Source organism: Dermacentor albipictus, chromosome 6 (assembly GCF_038994185.2).
Source record: "Dermacentor albipictus isolate Rhodes 1998 colony chromosome 6, USDA_Dalb.pri_finalv2, whole genome shotgun sequence".
Classification (NCBI taxonomy): domain Eukaryota; kingdom Metazoa; phylum Arthropoda; class Arachnida; order Ixodida; family Ixodidae; genus Dermacentor; species Dermacentor albipictus.
The window spans coordinates 111,716,716-111,739,489 of NC_091826.1; the positions used below are offsets into that span (position 1 = coordinate 111,716,716).

The 22,774-nt window shown below is 47.1% G+C and overlaps 1 protein-coding gene across 6 annotated transcripts in view; it reads left to right on the plus strand.

The window, feature by feature from the left end:
* LOC135913307 (uncharacterized) overlaps nucleotides 1-22,774 on the plus strand; it is a 568,389-nt gene that overhangs the window by 29,067 nt on the left and 516,548 nt on the right. For all 6 annotated transcript variants that reach the window (XM_070541258.1, XM_065445900.2, XM_065445902.2 and 3 more), the window contains exons 6-9: nucleotides 3,701-4,612; nucleotides 9,763-9,834; nucleotides 10,731-10,763; nucleotides 12,577-12,597. In XM_070541258.1, the coding sequence (XP_070397359.1) occupies nucleotides 3,701-4,612; nucleotides 9,763-9,834; nucleotides 10,731-10,763; nucleotides 12,577-12,597 (1,038 nt within the window). The remainder of the gene's footprint in view (nucleotides 1-3,700; nucleotides 4,613-9,762; nucleotides 9,835-10,730; nucleotides 10,764-12,576; nucleotides 12,598-22,774) is intronic.

Below are 22,774 nucleotides of genomic sequence, written 5' to 3' on the forward strand. Positions count from 1 at the left end.
CAAGTAGGCGTCGCCACCCGTATTTCGTTTTTGCGCTTTTTCTGGCTTACCAAACGTCTTATCGTTGTAAGAGTGGTGTTTTTGGTGTTGTATAACGGTGATTTACTTATGCAGAAGAAATCACTTTTCACTTTAGTGTCCCTTTAAGGCGGAAGCCTTTAATGGCTCAATGTCAAGGTTATCTGCGGTTAGCAGAAACTCTCACAGATTTACAGCCTCCGGATTGGTCTCCTCTATGTCGTGACGCCACTGTGGCTAGGTGCAAGTGTGCGTCTCCTGATTGGCTCGCGTGCGTGACGTCACTGTCGTCAAGCGCGAGTGGCGGGGTGGTTCGGCGCTGCGCGCGATGGCTCATCACATCGGCACGCGTGACGGCCTTGTGTTCGACGGTGCGCCTTGACGTCACTGTCGTCAGGCGCTTGAGGTAAATAATCTAGTAACGTTGCTTGAGGCGGCCTCCCGATTGGGCGCTCTTTAGCCTGACGTCACGGTCGCGAGGCGCGCGTGGTGATCGTCTGCTTGGGTGTGGTGTGGCGGCGGCGGTGGTGGCAGTTTACTTTGTAGTATAGTATGGGAAGGATGCCTCGTCTCGCCAAACCAGCGTCTCCCAACACGCGACGTGCGGCAGCCGCTGAACGCCAGCGGCGCTCAAGAGAGGCTGAGCGTATACGTGGCATGTATCTGGGCGGCGAGGCGCGTTCGACACCACAGAGTCCAGGGACGCGACGGGTGAATGCAAGAGAGGCGATGCGTTTGAAGCGACTCGCTGCCTCGCCGGGTACCAAGGCAAATGAAGCTCGGAAGCGCCGTGACCACCATCTTGCCGCGGCAAGCCGAGCAAGTACAAGTCAATCGAGCGAAGTGGATGATGAGGATGGCCAACTACACCCCGACACCGCCATGGAAGACGCGTCTCCTCCTAATCGAGGAATGGCGCTGCAACAATTCCAGGCGGCCACAAACTACTTTAGCATACACTTCGTCCCGAACGATATTGCAAGTATTTAATAGACGAACAAACATTCACACAACAGTGTACGAGCTGTGTGCCTTCGTGGTGTTTTCGATGCAACAAATCGCCATTGGCAATGGTGTCAGGCTTCCGCCGTTTCACACTTTAGACTCGACAAAGTGTTTTCCGGTTTTTTAGTAGTACTTCTGGTCGGTGTCCGTCGTTTTATTGCTTCGTACTGCAGAAGTCAGTAGTGGAAAATTACAAGTTTACCGCAGAGGCGTGTCACTTTAAAACCCGACAGAGCGCAGCGTACGTTGAGCTAGCGCATATGGCGCGTACCGTAAAGGTCACTTTCCATTCCACGCCATAGTCCCCTTCACGGCCTCCGATTGAAGCCTTAGATACTTTCCATCCTTGAGTGCACATGACGGTAGCCTGTCTGCTCGTTGACCCACGTAAATGGCGATATGCTTTGAAAGATGTACCATAAAAACGGGCCTGACTAAGTAAAGAATCATCAAAAAATATATCCACCGACGATTACGACAGTTCCTAATGTGAAATTTAAACGCAGCTCTTACGCGTTCTGATTTGGCGATATGTTGGCTGGTGTGGACAATCTGTCTGGTACGTTGCAAACGCAGTGAAGCATGGCGTGACTGCCACGCTAATCTGGAGACCGCGAGAGGCAGTGCGAGAGGCACTGGGCTAAAAAAAATTCACTCCCTTACTGGTAGTGATCGAGACTGCCCAGCGCCTTTCGAACTCCCCGCGTGCACTCGTAGATGATTGGCCCTTTTGCGCTTGCCTGAATCTCCTTGCGCGCCTTATCGAGACGAACACCTTCCGCAGTGGTCAAAGGGGTTGGATATCGCTTCGTCTTCCTACCGGAACCTCTTCACGCCCTTTCTGGACCATACGTGTCAAAGGCATGGGGGTCGTAGCTTAGGAAGCGTGCAACGTTTGCAAAAAATTGTACACTTGTAGGCCCTATAGCACCTAATGAGGCCCAGTATAAGTTTGATAAGCAAGACTACTATATGTATACTGTATAGACATATGCACTACTATATGTCATGCCATAGTGAGCTCTCTAAAACGCGACCATCCCTGCTCGGATGAACAAACGCACTGGCGAGCTAAGCCTGTCCGAACGCCGGGCTCGAAGCTAAATTTAGCACCGATTGCGTCATGCGTGGCGCAATAACGGCGCAGTCTGCGCACGCGACACTGGTATTTTAAAGCGAAAGCTTTACTGGCCGCGAACTTGCGATTTCGCCGTGGCCGTGCTCCAAGGAGGCGCATGACATCACATTGCGTTCCTCGTCACACCACGTTCCTCGTCGTTGCGCTCGCCTCGGCTCGCTTCGCAAGCTGCGTCGCATGCCTGATAACGTGTCGGAGGATTGAAAAGCAGAGCTCGCGTGCGCCGCAGCCACAGTCGAGGCGGCACTATGGACGGCGACAATTCTGATAAGCAGGAGGAGGCTTGGAATCAACATCGGAACGAGATAAAGAGGAAACGAATCACCCAGAAACAGACGAACAGCGCGCTGAATGACTCACTAAACGCCATAGCTAGACAACCAGTACTTGCTAGTAACTAGTAGTGCTAGTAGTGTTAGTGCTAGTAGTAGTAGTGCTAGGGCTAGTAACTAGTAACTAGTACTTGCTTGTAGCTAGTAACCTGTACTTGCAATCAAGATTAACTGAGGCTAACCATGCTATGCCTCAGCTTTCGCTACGTGTATCCTGGCATAGCCGAGCTAAGCCACTGCCAATTTTTATTCAGTGGTGGCCTCTCTCCTCTAGACAACCATACCAAAGCGAAACGCATGAAATGTGTAAAGGCAGTGGAAGCTTTAGATGCTTACCTTGTGATACAGCTAGGGGGGGGGGGGGGGGTCCTACGATGTAACCTGGCAAGCGCGGTCGCTCCCTATTCGTAGTTGGCCTGGCATGGTCAAATGGGGTCGATTTGAAATAAGATCCGTCTGTCTTGTCGACCGAGTCTCTTAAAGCTCTTTATGAATTTTGCGTGTTGCGCGCGGGGCCGCCATAACCGATCAAGCGTGAAATGTCAGCAAAAAGAAGAGGGCTCACTTTTAGGTTTTATTGCTCCTGATGAGAACTGGTTGGAATTAGACGAATTGTAACGTTTATGACAGAGTGAGCTCCTTGAAGCATGTCGCTGTCGCTCGGACTGACAAACGCACCGCCTAGCTGCGCCTCCCTCAACAGCGAGCGAAAGGATGTAAGTAGCTCGAATATCATCATGCGTTGGGTGACAATGACGTCATCTTTGCACGCGACACATATGATCGAGTAATGGCTTCCTTTCTACACATAACTATGAAAACGTAAGATGAGTGGGTAGTGTTTGCGAACATATACACGATCGGGCTATAACATGTTTTCGTTAAGTGCGATTTTAGCAAGCGACCCCGCTTACTAATTTTAAGAACCTTTGACGTCAAAAATTGCTTCTGAAGGCCGATGAGGAGATTTTGAGAAGTACGCAACAGACGAGTACTTCGGCCGCCAAATCATTTTGCCCAGCAGAACTCGGATGCATGTATCGTTAAAACGCGAAGTGCCGTCAGACTATCCAGGAAGATATGGCGTTCTAGGCGTGTGTTGTAAGGTCGCGTCCGAAATTGTGACCGCAAATTAGACATAGATACGCTGCTTTCTGCATCTTGCAATTAACTGATGCATTACGTTGCGGTATTTTTTTTGACACAGATACAGGCGCAAGTGTCGAAGACCAGGAAAGTGTAGAGTACGCCACCGATGATGGCGTGAATCCAACCGAAAAAAGAGGACCTCTAGGGCGTCCCACCAAACCTCGCGGCCACAGAGCCTCGCGATCCGGAGTTGGAGAAAGAGAGGAAGCTGGAAATGCCACCACGGCTGGTGAAGAGACACCGACAAGAATTGAGGTCAAAAGGCACGAGACGGGTGCGAATGGCACAGAGACTGGCGACTATACTGGCACAAGTTTTGTAGCTGAAAATACAGAACCTCTTGGACATACCAGCTCGAGTGGCGAGCATAATTTATCTGGTGCTGGCAATGCACAAACCCAGTTTCATGATTATACCACCGATTCGGGCAACCGCATACGGACGGATACTGGAGATGAAGACATGCAAACAACGAGCAACACCGAAAGCGCTAGCGACGTTACTGTGGTGGTTTCTGCGGCTTTTGAAAATGAGGAAACAGAGTTACCTTCTGCGGCTTTTGAAACTGAGGAAACAGAGTTACTTGTACACACCAGCACAAGTGGAGGCTTCATTGCCACTGGTTCTGGAGCTGCAGTGACGGAACAAATAGCGAATACTAGCAAGGCCGGCGACCGTACTCCAACAAGCTCGGAAGCTGGGGAAACGAAATCGACCAATATTACTGACACACCTGGCGACTACACAGCAATGAATGCAGGAGCTGGAGAGACGGAACCACTTGAGAGTAGCGCAACACATAGCAACCATGTTGTCACCGATACTGGACCTAACGGGACAGTAGCACACGGAAATGCTACCAGGGCCAGTGACCATTATTCCACGAGTACTGGAACTGACGAGATGGAAGCACTTGCGAATACCATCAGTGCCCTTGGCCAGCCTAGAATGGCTATTGCCAGCGGAGACGGTAAGCCATCAGGTTAACGTTAACGGTAAGCCATCAGACAGTAACGCCATCAGGTTTAGAGGCAAGAGTGAGAACTAGTCATATTATTTGCGCTTCGCCGTGTAGCGCTGGCACAATCAGGTGGATGCGGGAAATGAGCTGACCGCAGAAATCAAAGTTAGAATCTAAATGTAAGGGTAACATCTACGGGGCATTGTCGTCTGCTCCCGTTTTCACTTTTTACTTAATGTTTCGCTATTTCTTACATGCCGACTTCAGCTGGCTTCGGGAATTGAGTGTGCCAAAAAAGCTCTGTTGTCGCTTCGAGCATCAAATCTAGCGTCGCTAGGGAAAACAGAATAGAATGGAACACTTAGCAACAAACATTCACTGACGCGTTAAAGGCCATCTTCTATGAAACTTCACTTTGGCAATAGAGAGTTTTAGAATAGGGGCCCCAAAGAGCTTTGCGGGTGTTAGCGTTGGAGCACGCAGGAGTGAAGAGCTTTAGAATGGGGTTTTACGTTTGCGGATAGCGTCTTGCGCTGACAGTGCCACTACGGCATCAAAGAAAAGCTATTAGAAATAATGACATAAAATATACCATTTCATGATAGGAATAATAATTTTGACTTGCGTGTATTCGCGTTTAATTACAATTGAGAGGTTATTCTGTAAGCAGCAAACAATTAGTTGCGCTTAGATTTGAGCAAACCATCTTTACGTGCCTTCACCAGCCAAGCTTAGCCGTGTTAGGTCTACGAGCCATAAAATCCACAATCGAATTCGGAATCAGCGGCGTCTAATGAATCACTCTTCATAACACACGCTAGTTGAGAGAAAGCGATAACCGCCGTCACTACTCCTAGCTTGCGAACTTCGCACGTTACCACGAATCGAAGCCAGTTTAGTGCTAGCTAGAGCCGTCGCTTGGATGCGTGCCGCCATGTTCGCTGATGCAAAGCTTTTGGGGACGCTATTTGGGCTCCCGCTAAATCGGTGAACTAGCGTTGCCAACGCAAAACCCAAACGTAGTTTGCGTCTCGCGCATGCGCAGGGGCTTCGACGCTAATTCTTTGGGGCCCCAAAACGTTTGGGGCCCCTATTCTAAAACTCTAATATTAATATGAGGAACTTGTACTACTGAAGCAAACTTGGCAAAGCTGCCGGGGCTGGCAAGTAATTTTTTTATTAGGAGCCTTACAGCTCTTTCATGCAGCGAAGTTTATTTCTAAAACTGAAATTTGTAAAACAAGCGGTGAACGTCTTGTAAGAAACCAGTCTTATCAGAAGGAAAATCTCGCTTTTCACTCAGAGTCGCTTTTTGTGGAACACAGCAAAACAGTCCCTTCTCCAGCGCAAGCCCATTTGTACAATGCATGCGTCGCACATCCATCGAAGGTTGCGATTGCCTTCTGCACATATCGCACCTTGGAACTACGCGCCTTTCGGCGGGTGCTTGCACTGGAGTAGCCGTGTTGTTGCAGTGCTTGCGTAAGCCTTCAGTTTGCTTTAGTTGGACCGCTTTGGCGACGGTGCCTCAGAAAAGCGCGCCTTTCATCTAAAGCATCTTGGCGTCTACGGCTTGCACTGCATGCTGCGTAGCGTAGGTATACGTCTGGAGTACCAGCAGCTGTGTCAGGGACGGCTTATGAAATAGGCCGAAGATTGAATTTTTCTATATGGTATTAATGTAAAGTGGCAATGCACTGTATGATACGTAGTTCAGCGGTGGTACTTCTTGTGGGAGAGACCCCGCGCCGGCATCTTCAGTGTCATGAGAGGAAGATCATCTATATAACTTTCTGTATCAGGCGGCTCCCGCAAGTGTAATTTTCTGTGCCGGGGCTTTATTTGTGCGTTCGAGTAGCTACACGAGGTGTTTCGAAGTCAGAATTACTCTCCATTGTTTTCTTATTCCCGGCAATACTACAGCATTCAAGCTGATTTCTACAAACTTCTAATTTTTAAACAGAAAGCGACACATGTAAATCATCGCCCTCTGAGACCTTTCAAGCATGGCGCTCCGTCGCGGTGACCGCTATCTTCGGCGACATGAAGTCCTGGAATAAAATAGTGTAGCGCTTCGTCTATAAAACGCTGCCCATTTGATGCACAGAAAATGCGGTGTCTCATCCTAGCAAGCACGTAAGCGCAGAGCTTGCGTTTCTGTCAATAAAATAAGTTTCGGGCAAAGCGTCTGTCACGCCATGGAGGCCGTCACGGTCGATCATCACTGAAAAATGTTTTTGTTTTTTTTGCCACATGTGATAACGGAAACATATGGCAGTGCACGACAGCTCTTGAAGTGGCGCATGCTTTAAAGGGCACTCAATTTGAAAGTCGATACGTGGGGCTCGCGCACTTCTTAACGCACTTAGAAAATGTGCTGAGCTCAGGTGACCACCGTGCCGACAAGTGTTAATAGCGTCTAAGCAGACGATGCGTGCACAGGTAGTCGGTGACTGGGAAGCAAGTCCCAGCATGGTCGCCTCCAGGATTTGTTTTGAGTAGATCGTGGGCAGACACAGGCTGTGCCTAATCTAGGAGTTAATGCCGAGGAACCTTGCAAACTGAGTCACGCGTTTCTTCCGGCGAGTGGTAATGGCAAGGTATCTTTTTTCGCACTTTCCTTACCAAAGACACATCCTCTTGGAGCATTTTCGTGGCACGACCTTTCGTTCTTTTAGTTTTACACTGGGCCTTCTCTTGGATCACAGCGCGTTTGCGTACTCAGTGACGTCAGTTTTCTAGGCGCAGAGAAAGCATCAACGTTTGCACTGCGGCCAACCTTTGTAAGGTAGTGTTAAATTCCAGGAAAATATAGAATAACTGCCTTCTTAGCATCATCGCGACTTTGACCTTCTCTAAACTGTGTCCGTGCACGACTAGCTCTTCTTACTTTCTTAAGTACGCCTTCCTCGACACAAACCTGCAAACATAAGGCATATCGAGCTGCACTGAGGTGGTGTGCCTGCGACTGAAAGCTTTCTTGGCCTTGCGGATACAGGACTTCTTCGAGGCAGTTGTGAGGCAAGAGATTACAATATTTCACGAGATTAGAGTGTGGAAATCCAAATGGAAGTAATCACTCGTTCGCTTTAGGTTCAAACATCCAACACGCGTGCTGCCTCAAAAAAACTGTAGGTGCAGGTTTAGAAAACCTAATGTTATTTTCTTCGTAAAGCTCATGCGTGACGATTAGTGGACATGAAACGTATTTAAAAACATTATGCACGCTTTCCCCTGCTGCAGTAAAATCGCCGTTGTATTTAGGGACGTTAGGAAGAACTGAAAGATCATTACCTGACCGTATTCCACTATACTTTGTATTTTACTGGGCTTGCTGCTGCATATGCACCAACAGGTCTTTCAGTAAAATAAGACGTTATTTTTCCCTTTTAGGCATATCTGTTGTGAGACGATGCTACGTATCATCCGAGAGAAAGAGATATTAGAGAAGTTTTCGGCAGAAGGCAGAGAAAGTCGGCTCTGGCCTCCTTAGCGAGAAACCAAAGACGTCAGTTTTAAAATGCCGCCCCCCCCACCCCTCCCTGCAACTGCCCTGTACTTATTTTCATCTACCAGTGCAGAAAACAACATCGATGCTTTTTCGTGAGGGATGTGACAAAGGCAGAAGTCCTGCGGCTCATGCAGCGTTGCCTGAAGCTTAGAAAGGGGAATTCGTAGTTTGAGGAGGCTTTTTACAGAAGTTCCGTAACTGCGTTACTGGGTCGGAGATACAGAGGTCTCGATAAGAATCCCCCGTCTTTTATGACCAAATATGTATTCCGGAAACGTAAGCTATTATGAAAACTTGCGCAGTATTTTTTTTACAATAGAAAGGAAAACGATTAAGTATTTAATTCGGCTAATTAGGAGATTAAGGAGGTTAGGTTAGAATCAGTTTCTGATAATGTTCTTTCTTCAGCGGGCCAATGTCGCAACTCTTCTAATGGTTGTGGAAATTGAGGCACCCAGTAAACAGATAGTCACAATCCCCACTCAACCATTTCCAATTTCTTATATCCCCCCCCCCCCCCCCTCCGAAGTGAAGGACAATGCTCTCATATTTCCAAAACTCAAATTTGTAGCGCTGTGTGCCGCGACGTTCAAAACTTTTGAATAACGAATCGCATATTGTCGTGCGGAATTCGGTTGTCAAATCGAATTTTCGCTATTCGATTTGGTCCTAAATATAACATTATAACTATTTGAAACGTCTAGTGTTCTTTAATACTTCATGTCACCCACATTTGACGATCAGAAATGAAATTGAAGCAAAATGGCGATAGAGTTGATCCAATCTACACCGGACATAACGCTGCGTTGCCCTGACAACCAACGTTCACTGGCTAGACACGGTCGCTACCTGTAAAATGTCTCGGTGCTGCCTTCGGAAGTTCCTATTGTCTGGCAACATTCATAGGCTCTCTGATTGGAATAAATGAACATACTTGATAAAATAATAACAATGCCTGCCATGACCATTCGAAGCAGTGAATTTTTTTAACTATCGCCGCAGACGACATGCATATGTCGCTTGTTTGCAAAGGTATACATAGATTGTACTGGACCGAAGAAATGTCCTTATAATCTATATGACAATGCATGACCGCATATTCTCCGAGGATACCACAGTTTGCGAACACGGTGCTTAGTTGTTCCTAGTGCTCCCTTAGTATTTTAAGTAAAGCGTACTGTATAATGCTGTGAACACCAGGACGTGGAAATTGTTTCCCATTAACGCCTTTAGCGTCGGATTTTTCCAACATGGACACAGCCAAATCGCTTGAGTTTATTCTCCGATTTTGTAGAACAAACACAGCGCGCACGCTATTTTTCCTTGTGCAGGAATGAAAAAAAAAACGACCCAGATAATGGCAAACGCTTTCCTGGTGAAGCCCTCGCATCCCTATCTGGCGAAATAACATGGCGAAATAACATGGCGAAACAGAATGTCGGAGACATACCAGAACGTCAGTGAAAGGATTAATGGGGAGAAGGCCTTACAGAATTATCCAATTATTCAAAAACTATTCCATGTTCGATTAGTTTCGGTTCTGGCACTGTTTGATTTGTGTTCTATTCGGTCTCGAACAACTGCTTTTCACGCATACCTCGAAATTAGGATGTTTAAATTTACTTTCGCCCCGATATCCTCTTTACAGGACCCACTGCTATGGATATTGCTGGAACGAATCCGCGGGAACTACCCAAAGCTTTTACCGTAATCGGATACGGTAAGTTAGATGTCTTATCTGACGTCGTTGACCGCGAGCGTTTCTTGCTGACGTTCATAACGACACATGCGTTGCCCTTTTGTAATTATTCTCAATATCTACTGCCGGCTGACTAATATTTGCTTGGCAGCAATAGTGTGAACCAGAGCAGTGAGTAGGCTACTAAAATTATTGCTGTTTCTCCGACATGAAAACGCCTAGAGTTGACTTAGCCTCATCGGCTGCATTGCTTTGTCACTAAGTTGTCGTACCCATATGACTCGTCCTGCTAATATCAACTGCACAAACGAAAGTAATTTCGGGACGATCTGATCAGAAGTTCGAGCACGATTACTACTGGTGTGCTTGGGGCGTATTACGTAGGTATAGAATCACTGACATATCCAGAATGCTGGTAGGAGAAATTTTCAAAAAAAAAGAATGTGTGCTGCGCTTACAACCCATCCCTCCTTGCTTTAGAAAAATAAGAGACATCCGTTGCGAATGACCCATTCCCAAAATGAGAGGCATTAGCGATGCTAAAACGGAGATGCCATGGTCAGTTGCCACAAGCAAGAGATATTTATGTTTACAGAAGTGGGGGCAAAATAGCTCATAACACCAGTAAACGCGCAGAAATGTGAAAAAGTGCATAAAAAGGACCGAGGAGAAAAATTATTTCGCACGGCCTGAAAGTAGCTACATGGCTACTTACAACTTCAGGGATGCATTTTGCTCTTAACTGTGTTCAGTCACCATTGAAGACTTTAGCCCTGAAGAGCTTAAGCACACAACGGGAAACTTGTAAAATACCGCGTAAACAAGTTAAAAGAAGAAACACTGTTTAAATATTTTAGTATGTAATAAAAAAGGGCATCTGCATAGTTATCGAGATTTGCGGATCGTTTTTATTCCAGATCCACATACACGCGGCCGACCTCCGACGGTAGGTAAGTAGAATTTTGAACATTGCCTTTATTTATTTATTTTATTCAAAGATACCCCCAAAGGCCGTCATTACGAGGCTATTACATGGGGGGGGGGAGATCATAGGCACTAGTCATAATTTGTTCATCATAATAAAAACAATAGAATGTGACAAAAGTAATAACACAGTGAAACATATGTAATATACAAGATAATTCACAATTACTACAGAGAAAACATTAGTACATATTAAGAGAACATAAGGCAACTGCAATGAAAAATACCAACACACATATAAAACACTGTAACAGTCGTAAGAAATAATAATAATAACTTTAGTTGACAAGTCGCAAGCGAATTAAATCTTGAAACTTCGTCAAGTCTGGTACTGTGACTATGACTGATAGTAAGGCGTTCCATTCAGTTATTGTGTGTGGTAAGAACGAATATGCATAATGGGATGACTGGCAGTTAATGCGTTTGACTTTGTGTGGACGGTCACGGCATGGAAATATAACTGGCGGTGACACAAAGAAATCATCATGAAGCGATGGGTGGTGATAAAGAAAGCTTAAGGAAAAATGCTAGGCGAGAAATTTTATGGCGAAGTGCTAAGTTGTCCAACTCGGCTTTAATCTTTAACAAGGTGACGCTGGTGTAACGTGAATAATCTGAAAAAAATAAATAAATCGCACAGCACGGTTCTGCAAGGCTTCGATGTTACGGATGATAATAAGTTTGTTCGGGATCTCAGGTGGCAGACGCGTATTCTAGTTTAGGACAGACTAATGTTGTGTATGCTAGTTTGTTAACATGCATTGGGGCTTCTTTTAAGTTATGCTTAATAAGTTCAAGAGTACGGTTTCAAGATGCAAGGGTAAGATTAGTATGATTATTCCATGATAAGTTTGACTGAAGATTTATGCCACGGTACTTGTAAGTTATTGCGAGTTCCACAGCGTTGTTATCAAGGGAGTAGGTGGTTGGCATTCGTGGCCTATGGGTGAGAGATGAGTTTAGTTTTGGAAATATTTAATGTCATTAATCAGTTAGAACACCACGCAAGCATTGCGTCCAGGTCAGTTTGTAGTAAGTGGCTATCCGTGTTACGGGTTACACATTGATAAAGTACACAATCATCTGCAAATAGTCTGATTTTAGATAATACGCAACTGGGTAAATCATTAATATAGATTAGAAAGAGCAAAGGTCCAAGTACGCTGCCTTGCGGAACTCCAGGCGTAACATCAGCATAACATGAGTTGGAATAGCTAGCTGATGTAAACTGAATTCTAGATGAGAGAAAATCGGTGATCTATGCAATTATAGGAGGGTGAATGTTAAGCTGTGAAAGTTTAAGCAACAACCTATGGTGTCGAAAACGGTCAAATGCCTTAGAAGATCTAAAAATATTGCGTCAACTTGGCACCCAGCGTCTATCATGGAAACATGTTAACACTGTAGAGTAATACATAAAATCACATAACGTGAAAAAAAAAAAAACACACACACACACAGTAGCTAGACTCTCCATCCTTGGGCCACTCAAATTCAAATGGAGAAACATACATCTTGAATATGTGACACGCGTCCTTGCTTACAATGGCAATAATATTTTCTCTCAATTAAAAGTGCTGCGATTGCCACTGAAGTATATCGCACTACCACAGAGATCCGTCCCTACACCGAACCGTACACTAAGCTTCATTCATTGTAAGTACCCACAAGAACCGGTTTAAACGACGCTACTAAGCAGTAAAAAATGGTTGTGTTTCTAATGCGTATCGTTTCATGTCAGCGTATTGAAACTTCATCTGCAATTGCTACTTGTTTCAGATGCAGGCCACGATGACATCAGTGAGTAAACCCACCTTTATATTTATGTCTGTCTTTCATGAGGTCAAGTTGTGCTAACAATTTGTAAAAACCTGTAATTGCGACTAGTATTCCTCTAAAGCACTAAGATTATGTTCGCACTTCGACTATGTTCCCACTTCGCCTCGAAGCGGGCGGAAGACGCACAAGCCTCGAGAAATTAGTTCGCTGCATGATTAAAATGGGCGAAAAACTATGCGACGACGCGATCGGTTTAGAAGCAACTTTACTGCCCTTTTGTTGAAGAGGAAAGTCGTTCTGTTTCACCGAAAGTAGCACTAGCGGGCAAACATCCGCTTCAATTTTCATGATGAAACAACGGTAGAGAGACACGGAGAAGAGGCGAACGCAAGGACAGAGCACTCGTCCTTGTTTTCTGCTATAGTCCGTGTGTCTCCAATTACACATTTGTTTCGCCAATAAAGTACCGTACCAATTCACAGCTCGCGTACAGGCGCTATTAAATCTACTTGTATATTTAACATTGTGGTGAAAGTGTGAGCGGTAATGCTCATAGATGAAAAAAAAATGCCCGGTGCTGTAGGATAATACTCGCAGCCTCTGCAGAGATACCTTGCACCAGCGCGAGAGTTCGATCAAGATTGCCGATGAAGTGGGCGTTAGCAAAAGGTGCGGCCGCAAAGCCTTGGCATGTTCAAACTTCTCACGCCTTTGAAAAGCCCGGAGAATTCACCATCGCTGTTTCTGGGATGTCGGTTTCTTGCGATGCTCCCAATACTTCACTAGGAAACAAGTGACCTAAGTTTTTTTCTTCGTCTTTAATATCGACCACTGAAATTCACTGCTTTAGAAAGTCGAAGACGACATGAACTGTGCACAAGGCGCCACACCATCTCTACGTTTGATGACAGATGTGTCAAGGAACAAGCGTAGTGTTTGAAATGGTGTGCTGCCGGGTGCCGTCACGTCAGCCAACGTGTGAACAATAGGTAGGTAGGTCGGGCAATAGCATCGGCGGCAAAACTAATGTGGGCATTAAATTTGCACATGCGTGACAGTCAATTCACGCTCGCATTAGTCGTTTTACCTTCGTGCCTCCTCCCAAGTGTGGACGTAACCTAACGTAAACGTTAACTTGTAAGCGTTAACAAGAAAAGTGCAAGCGGATACGCATGCGGAAATAAAAGCGCATATAAAGAGAGGCAAAGAACTGGGAAGGAAGCGGAATTGTTTAAGGTGTCAAGGTTCACGCATACCTGCTCTCATGGTTTAGAGGGTATAGTGTTTTGTTCCTAAGGAAGAGGTCACAGTTGCCGTCGCGGTGGCGGCATCTCGATGGGGGAAATCGGGAAAACGTTCCCGTGCTTTGAGTTTCGTGCTTGTTAAGGAGTCCCAGATGGGAAATATCAAGGCTTAGTTCACACTATGGCGTGCCTCATAATGTTATCGTTCTTCGAGCCCGTAAAACTGCTTCCTTTAATGGGAATTTTTAAATAATTGATGTATACGTATAAGGTTTTCCATGATTGGTGAAATGTGCTGGCAGAGTATCTCAATATTGTTCAGGAATGTATGTAGTCATAATTTGGTCGAATCTCCCGAAAGTAAAAAAAAAAAAGAACACGCGCTTTCGATTAGAGATGTACTTTTAAACCTGCTGTTGGCACAGAGAAATCGAGAAATCCGCAGTGTACAATAAGCCTCTCTATATGGCTTTCATAGATTACGAAAGGACATTTGATTCAGTAGAGATACCAGCAGTCATAGAGGCATTACGCAATCAATCAGTACATACCGCTTACGTAAATACCTTGGAAAATATCTACAAAGATTCTGCAGCTACGTTTACTCTACACAAGAAAAGTGGGAAGATACCTCTAAAGAAAGAGGTCAGACAAGGAGACACAATCTCTCCAATGCTATTCACTGCGTGCTTGGAAGAAGTATTCAAGCTATTAAACTGGGAAGGCTTAGAAGTAAGGATCGATGGCGAATATGTCAGCAACCTTCGGTTTGCCGATGACATTGTTCTATTCAGCAACACTGCAAACGAGTTACAACAAATGATTGGGGACCTTAACAGAGAGAGTGTAAGAGTGGCGTTGAAGATTAATATGCAGAAGACAAAGATCAAAGATAATGATGAGTAGCCGGGCAAAGGAACAAGAGTTCAGGATCGGCAGTCAGCCTCCAGAGGTTGTGAAGGAGTACGCATGTACCTAGGTCAACAAATCACAGGGAACCCTGATCATGAGACGGAAATTCATAGAATAAAAATGGGTTGGATCGCATGCGGCAGACATTGTCAGCTCCTGACTGGAAGCTTACCATCATAACTGAAAAAGAAGCTGTACAATCCGTACATCGTACCGGTGCTGGCATATGGAGCAGAGACTTGGAGATTGACAAAGAAGCTTGAGACCAAGTTAAGGATCGCGCAAAGAGTGACGGAACGAAGAATGCTAGGTATAATGTGAAGAGACAAAAAGAGAGTGGTTTGGATCAGAGAGCAAACGGGTATAGCCGATATTCTAATGGACATTAAGAGAAAAAAATGGAGCCGGGCAGGCCATTTAATGCGGAGGTTTGATAACCGTTGGACCGTTAGGGTTACAGAACGGCTACCAAGAGAAGCGAAACGCAGTCGAGGGCAGCAGAAGACTAGATGGAGCGATGGAATTAGGAAACTCGTGGGCGCTAGTTGGAATTTGTTGGCGCAGGACAGGGGTAATTGGAGATAGCAGGGGGGGGGGGGAGGGCTTCGGGCTGCAGTGGACATAAAATAGGCTGGTGATGGTGATGATGACTGCAGAGAACGAACAAGTTTTCTGAGATGAAACTTCTGACTTGGTTTATGTAGCCCAAGAAGAATTAATTGTTTGGCTAGTTTGTGTTGCTTTGATAAAAAAGAAAATTAGCGCAACAAAAAGACAACGCAGCCAGGAAAAAAAGACTGTCTTTGCCTTCCTTTCCAGTGTGCGTTTTCTTCTCCTTGTGCTAATTCTTGTCGACAGCTATTTAGAGCACGCACGCGTAAAAGCGAGCAACGCCAGGTTGTTTCTGAGTTCGGAATGGAGAAATAAAGGGCATTTATTGCATAAGGCTGAACCTTAAAGGTCGAAGCCATCAAGGAGCGCCACGAGAGCGCGGAAAGATAGTCGCGTTACGGGCCAGCAATGGCGGCACGCAAGAAAGGCAAACAATTATGCTCGTGTTTTCTCACCATAAAAAGCAACTTTAGCGCTCCAGACGTGCTCACTGCACAAAGGTCACCCCAGTTAAAGCTGCCACAGTTATCGTGGCAGCTTTAAGTTGCTTATTATCCATACTGTAGTCTGCGGACGATTGTGGGTTATTAAGGTGCCATGGTATTATGTAGTAAATATTGGATAACATAAATATTAGATTGTTTCACGCGCTATTTTTAAGAAGGGCGATTTTCTTCTACACGGGGGTGCTCGGGTGTGCTTATGTTGTTTAGAGCGGTTAGTTTGCTAAGCCAAAGACCGACAGCACTACCGACTCCGAGACGCCATACGACACCTTCTGAGTGCAGCCGAATACCTAAATACCGCGAAAGAACAATAGGCTTGTGCTATAACTATATTGACGGTATCGGATAAATGATTGCCAGAATAAGCAAAGAGTCAGCGTGGTTAACCTGAAAGATTAATCTTCGATACTTGGGAACATCTCTGTAGCCTGCAGTACCAGTAAGAAGAAACATGGGTTGGCCCCTTGTGTGGACAGTCTGTTTTAGCAATATATATATATATATATATATATATATATATATATATATATATATATATATATATATATATATATATTTGCCTATATAACACAGAATGAGTAGTTTTGCAGATTTGCATATACAGCCTTGAAAAAATAAAGCACATGTTTAACTCCAATATGAGCTGTTAAAGATGTGAGTTAGCTATATATATAGAAAACACAAGAAGGAATAGGTAAGACCATCGCCGTGCTGTCAGGCTTCATAGCAAAGATTTCGCGCCCTGTGACCCGCATTTTATAAAGTTTATTAATGCCAGGGCTCGTACGCACGCGTAATCCTAGTGGACTGCGCATGTAGTAATGATATTGAGCAGGAACGTCTTACACGTAAACACATAGGCCAATCTTGCACAATCTGTCACCAAAGTTCAACCACACGCTTTTGCCACTTCACAAAGTTACCGGACTTTTGCCTTCAGACCAATCTCTTTAAAAACTCATTCTGTACACAAGTGCTCAGAGAGTGAAACAGGCTACCACCAGACGTTGTGGAAAGCTCGTCCTCGGTTGCTTTCGTAACAGTACTGAAGGCGCATCCGCGGACTGAATTATTTATTAGTAGGGATGAGTCTCTTTCGTTGACTCGTATGCGTTTGCTTTACTTTGTACGTTTCGTCGCGTGAGAGAGAGAGAGAAGAAACTTTATTAATGAATGGCCGGCAGTTTCGTTGTGGTGGCCTCAGGTGGCGGCTCGAAGTCCTTGGACTCGGGCGGCATCTTTGGCTTGCCGGACGGCCCAGAGCTGGTCGGCCAACTCTGAACTTTTGAGAGCCGCCTCCCAGCGGCGGCGACGCCGATGGAGAAGGTCCCCAGCGGCCCCCGCAGGCGGGGCGGCGTCGGGGAGAAGCGAGCTCGAGGCTTCCCGTATTGTGGTAACGGCCGCGATTACGGACGCGTCGTGAACGAATGTGGTCCCATTACCGTGCTTGCCGGCACATTCCCAGAGCATGTGTCTCAGCGTTGCTCGCTGTCCGCAAGCTTTGCAGGCATCTGTTGGATATAAACCTGGGTAGAAGTGATGTAGGACCGCGGGGCTATAGGGTAGCTGTGTGTCTGGAGCAAGCGTAAAGTTGCGGCCTCGTTCCTGTTCAATTTATCGTGCGGTGGCGGGAATGTGCGTCTTTAGAGTCTGTAGTGTTGGGTGAGGTCTCTGAACGTGGTTAGGCGATCGCCCCACGCCCAGTGTGTTTCTTGTTGCTGTGTTTCTGTTGTAGTGTCCCGATCCGGCAGATCCGATGCCCCGCTCTCGGGGGCGGGTGCGGCGGCCACATAATCTGCGGCGGCTCGGCGTATGAGACCTCGAGCCGTGGCGTGGGCCGCCTCGTTGCCCGCGAGCGGGACATCGGTGTGTGCCGGGGTCCAGAGGAGGAAGACTGTAGAATTTTGGGGTTGTGAGGGCGATGACGAGGCGCCGTCGTCACAAATTTGGAGTATGCGGACCGCTTCCCGCGAGATGCGACCGCGCGCGAAGCCGCGGATTGCCGCCTGCGAGTCGCTGATCATGATCGCAGCGCTAGGCACCGTGGCCAGTGCTAGGGCTATTGCGGCTTCTTCGGCCGCCTCCGTGTGTCCCGTGGTCACTGTAGCGCTCGCGAGGCACTTACCCGTACGGTCTACAACCGCGATCGCGTGCGTGCTTTCCTCTCCTTCATATTGTGCAGCGTCTACGTAAACCGCCTCGCTGCTGTTGCCAAACTTCTGAAGGTCTCTTGCTCGTTTGTTGCGTCTCGCGGCGTGGTGCGTCGGGTGCATGTTTTTGGGAAGCGGCGGGATCATCAGGCGGTCGCGGACCGAGGCCTGACCCGCCATCTTTTCTCCATGCTGAGTGTGGTACGCGGTGCCGAGTGCCTCGAGGATGCATAGACCTGTCTTTGAATTAGATAATCGTTCGTACTGCGCAATGTCGTGCGCCTCGATTAACTCGTCAAGTGAGTTGTGAAGCCCGAGCTCCACAAACTTGTCGGTGCTCGCGTTGAGTGGAACGCCGACCGCCCTCTTAAAACCCTTTCGTATCATGCATTCGACCTTGTTTTTTTCGCACCCTATCCACTTAAGGTAGGGGGCAACATACGTTATGCGGCTTATCGCGTACGCCTGCACGAGACGGATCGCGCAGTCATCACGCATACCATTGCGTCTATTCGTGATGCGACGCAAGAGTCGGATCGTGTCATCTACCGAACGACGAAGTCGTCGCACCGTCTCTCCGTTATGGCCATTTGCCTGCAGGTGTAACCCCAGGATTCTAATTTTGTCTACGTGCGGTACGGGAGTACCATCTGCCAATATAATACGTATTTTGGAGTATTCCCGTTCTTCGTCGCGCAGGGTTTTACGACCTCTCCTTGTGGGTTTGCAGATTAAAGAGAAGCTGAAAGGTTTTCCAGAAGAAATGAGTGAACATCTGTACACAATGGTTTTCAACCCTCCGAATTCGAATATCGTATCGAAATTGAGCGAAAGAAAGCGCAAATATATTTTATTTCGACGAAAAGTGCAGCAGCGGACGCGTCCAGCTCGCGCATCTCGTTTCCGCCTGTGATTGGTCGGTGCGCCTCGTGACGTCAACTCTAGTAACCGACCGCTGCCGCTACACATGAAGCGCGGTGCCAGGTAGTTTGGTGCTGTTTTTCTGAGACGGTAATGGAAAATTTAGAGAGACTGCGTTTTTCTGAGGAGTTCGGCGTTACTCCCTACATGTACGAGCCGATTGCGAAGAGCCGGCCTCTTGAAGCAAACGATGCTGGTGCGAGCAGTGCTTTCGACGCGAACGAAAGCAAAGTCTTGGGATCTCCTCGTGTTGGAAAGGCTCTTTGGTGAGTATGTTTTTTGCAAAGCGATCTAGTGATCTCGCCGATCTTTCGCCGATCTAGTGAGCTCGTTTCCGGTCAAACAACTGTAGTGTTGTGTTCCTGCACGCCTCCTCGTGAAACGTAAGCGGGAATGCGATCGTCGGCATTTGTGCGCTGTCCAAAGCTGTCGGCAATCTACAAAGATGGTTTAAACGCGTGAAAAGCTTCCCGGTTCATGCAGTACGTGTAGTGACCTTCATCTGTTGACTACCACTCACGTTGACTACCAGTCACGTTGATTACCACTCACGTTGACTACCACGCACGTTGACTACCACTCTACATACACGCAGACGCACCAACAAAGGAATGCAGGGTTGATCGAAGCAGATTACGATGGCACGCACGCAGAAACAAGCGCGGTCAGGCACGGTCACGGACGCTGCGAAGGAACGAAACAGAGTTGACGTCACAACACCGCGGTTTCCGGTCTCCGCTCCGCTCGCTCACTCAACAGGGGGCGGAGCTACAGCGCAATTTCAACCGACGATTACATCGCTCCTAATTGAAAAAAAAACCCAAATTTTACCTACATGGTTTATAAGGTTCCCGCATCCGTATATGAGCGTCTTATTGAATTCGACTCTTCAGCTTCCCTTTAACAGTTCGGACTTGGTAGCCGAGCACTCGAGGCCCGTTCCACGCAAGTAATTCTGGACCGCATCTACTCCTGCCTGTAGCGTTCGCTCGACGTGACCGTCACATCCTCCCCCGGGAACCCAGAGGGTGACGTCATCCGCGTATAGGATATGATGCAATCCTTCTACTTCTGTTAATTTCTCGGGTAGACCGAGTAGAACTAAAGAGTATTGGTGATATGACGGATCCTTGCGGCGTGCCGGACGGACCCGTCTCAAATTCCGGCGATTCCTCGTCGCCAACGACGATGCATGCACGCCTGCACGCGAGGAAATCTCTAACGTACTTATACGTTCTTTGGCCAAGTCCTAATGTTCTAATTGTTTTTAAGATTGCTTCGTGTTTAACGTTATCAAAGGCCTTTTTATTATCTAGGCCGAAGATTGCCTTAGTGGAACTGGTAGTGTCGTCTACGATCTGGTGTTTAAGCTGAAGCAATACGTTTTGTGAGGAGAGGTTGCGGCGGAATCTTAGCATGGTGTGCGGGAACGCATCACGATCTTCGAGAAAGTTGGTCATGCGGGTGAGAACTGCGTGTTCCATGACTTTGCCGACGCAAGACGTAATCGAAATCGGTCTTAGATTATCGAGCGTGACTTGCTTGCCGGGTTTTCGAATCACGATAACGCGGGCCCGTTTCCCCGCTTCGGGAAGGGAGCCCCCTCGCCAGCACTCGTTGACGTAGGTCGCGAGGCGAGAGACTCGTCGTCTAAGTTACGGAGAGTCTTGTTGGTAACCCGGTCCGGGCCGGCGCCGATCGGGTGTTTAGTTCGAACAGCACTATCCGAATTTCTGCTTCGCTAAATTCCGCGTCCAATTTCTCGTTTGCAACGCCGTCGTATTCGGCATGTTGGATGCTTTCGGCCTTCTTAAAGTAACGATCACGTATTGCGTCGAAGAAGTTATCACCTTTGTAATCTCTTACTAGTCTACGAGTCTTGTGGCCTTGAGCGGCCCTAGTCTCCTCCGGATCTAATAGGTGTCCAAAGAGGCGCCAAGTGCTCGCCCCGGCCATCTGCCTCTCGAGGCCGTTGCACGTGTCTTCCCACTGTGCCCTAGATACCCGGAGTGCGTGTTCTTCAACCTCTCTGTCTAATTGTGCTATGCGTTTGCGCAAAGCCTTATTATGTCTTTGACATTTCCATCTCTTTAGAAGTGCTCGCTTTGCTTCCCACATGTGTAGCAGCCTGCTGTCAATTATTTCAAGGTTCGCCTCGGGCGGAACTTCACTCGTTGCCGCGTCTACATCCCTTCTGAGCGTCTCGGTCCACTCGTCTATGTCCGTAATCGTCTCGTCGCCTCGCCCCACTTCTTCTCGTTTCTTGCGGAACGTGTCCCACTTCACAAGTTTGAGTTTACGGCCTTTGCTTACAGGGTGAGTCCCACGACCACTTGGGCCCGTGCCTATCTTCATCTCGATCAGCATGTGGTCACTTCCTAAATCTTCTTGCGTGTTTTGCCAGTGCGCTGGGGTTACATTCGAAGCGAACGCGAGGTCTGGTAGCGTGTCGACACTCACGCTGTTCCCTCTGCGTGTACGATCGGCGGGATTCGCGATCAGTTCAAGCCTTTGGTCTTGCGAGTCTTCCCAAAGGTGTTTGCCTTTGGGTGTTTTTCGGGCGTAGCCCCGGGCTCCGTGGGGCGTATACCTTCTATTGTTGCTCTGTTACACTAAATCAGGCCGGGTATGTCTTTGTGCACCGGTGCTGTTAGGCGCAAGACTTGCATTCTATCTACGACTATGTATTGATGAATCTTATATGCCACTCCTGCTTACAGCCTTTGATGGCTAGCAGTATTGTTCATATAAATAAATAAATAAATAAATAAATAAATAAATAAATAAATAAATAAATAAATAAATAAATAAATAAAAAGACATTTTCAGTGGCGTGACAAGTACACGAATGAAAAAAAAAATGCAGATCGCACGTACTGTGGGAATCGGTGCTATGCAAAGCATTTTGCAGGCAGCTGGCTATCCGAAACAGTTCTTTTCTCAAAATGTTATCAGCCGGACAAGCATGTTTGTGTGAAGATAAGCAATCCGTTCTTTTTCATGGCGCAACGGCGCACGCGCCCTATACCCTAGCGGATTAGTCGCGAAACGTTTGGGAAGGTTCGTGCATGGGGCTAAAGTGTGCTACAAACTACTACACTTTAATGCGGACCGATCTCAGAGGCAAGTCCCGCAAAAGAAAACAAGCAAAACAATAGGAAAGAAGCGTACGGACGTGCAATGCAAGCACTCGCACCCTGTAGCGCGTTGCAACTTCGCCGGTAGCTCTACTTCGTTCCGGCGCCGGAAACATGCGTATCGAACGAGTGCAACTCCACGCTTAAAACGGAAGGCGACCAGGGCATCGTTCGAACTGCATCGTGAACCATGAGTAAGCGCCCTTCATCGATCGCTACTAGCAAATGTATAATACCTGCATTACACTGAGGCGATATGTAAAAAAAAAATCACGTTGCTGAAGACGTCTTTTTGCAGGGTGGGCCTTCTCTTGCTGGTGGTGACAGCGCGTGCGTGACTTTACGCACTCTTTTAAAGCCCGGTGACATTCTTGAAGAAAAAACTGATGTTTTCTCTTCAAGTATGTGAAACCAATTCGCTCACATCAAGCTTCCACGGTAACATTCGATCGATATACGAGACTATAGCAGGACAACCAAGTCAATGATTGGCCGACTATTCAGCACAGTGTGCCGCTCGGACCATTTTATCATACCAGGCCGACAACGACGCAACCGAGGAGCACGAGTTGCAACGGGGTATCTTGTCGTCGGCACCGGCAAAATAGCGTGCCGACCTTCGTTCAACCGAACCCCATGCAATCGTCCGCCGAACCTACAACGCGACAGGCGCAGCGCCTTTGCTTGTCTACATTACTGATCGTGCTCAAACAGAA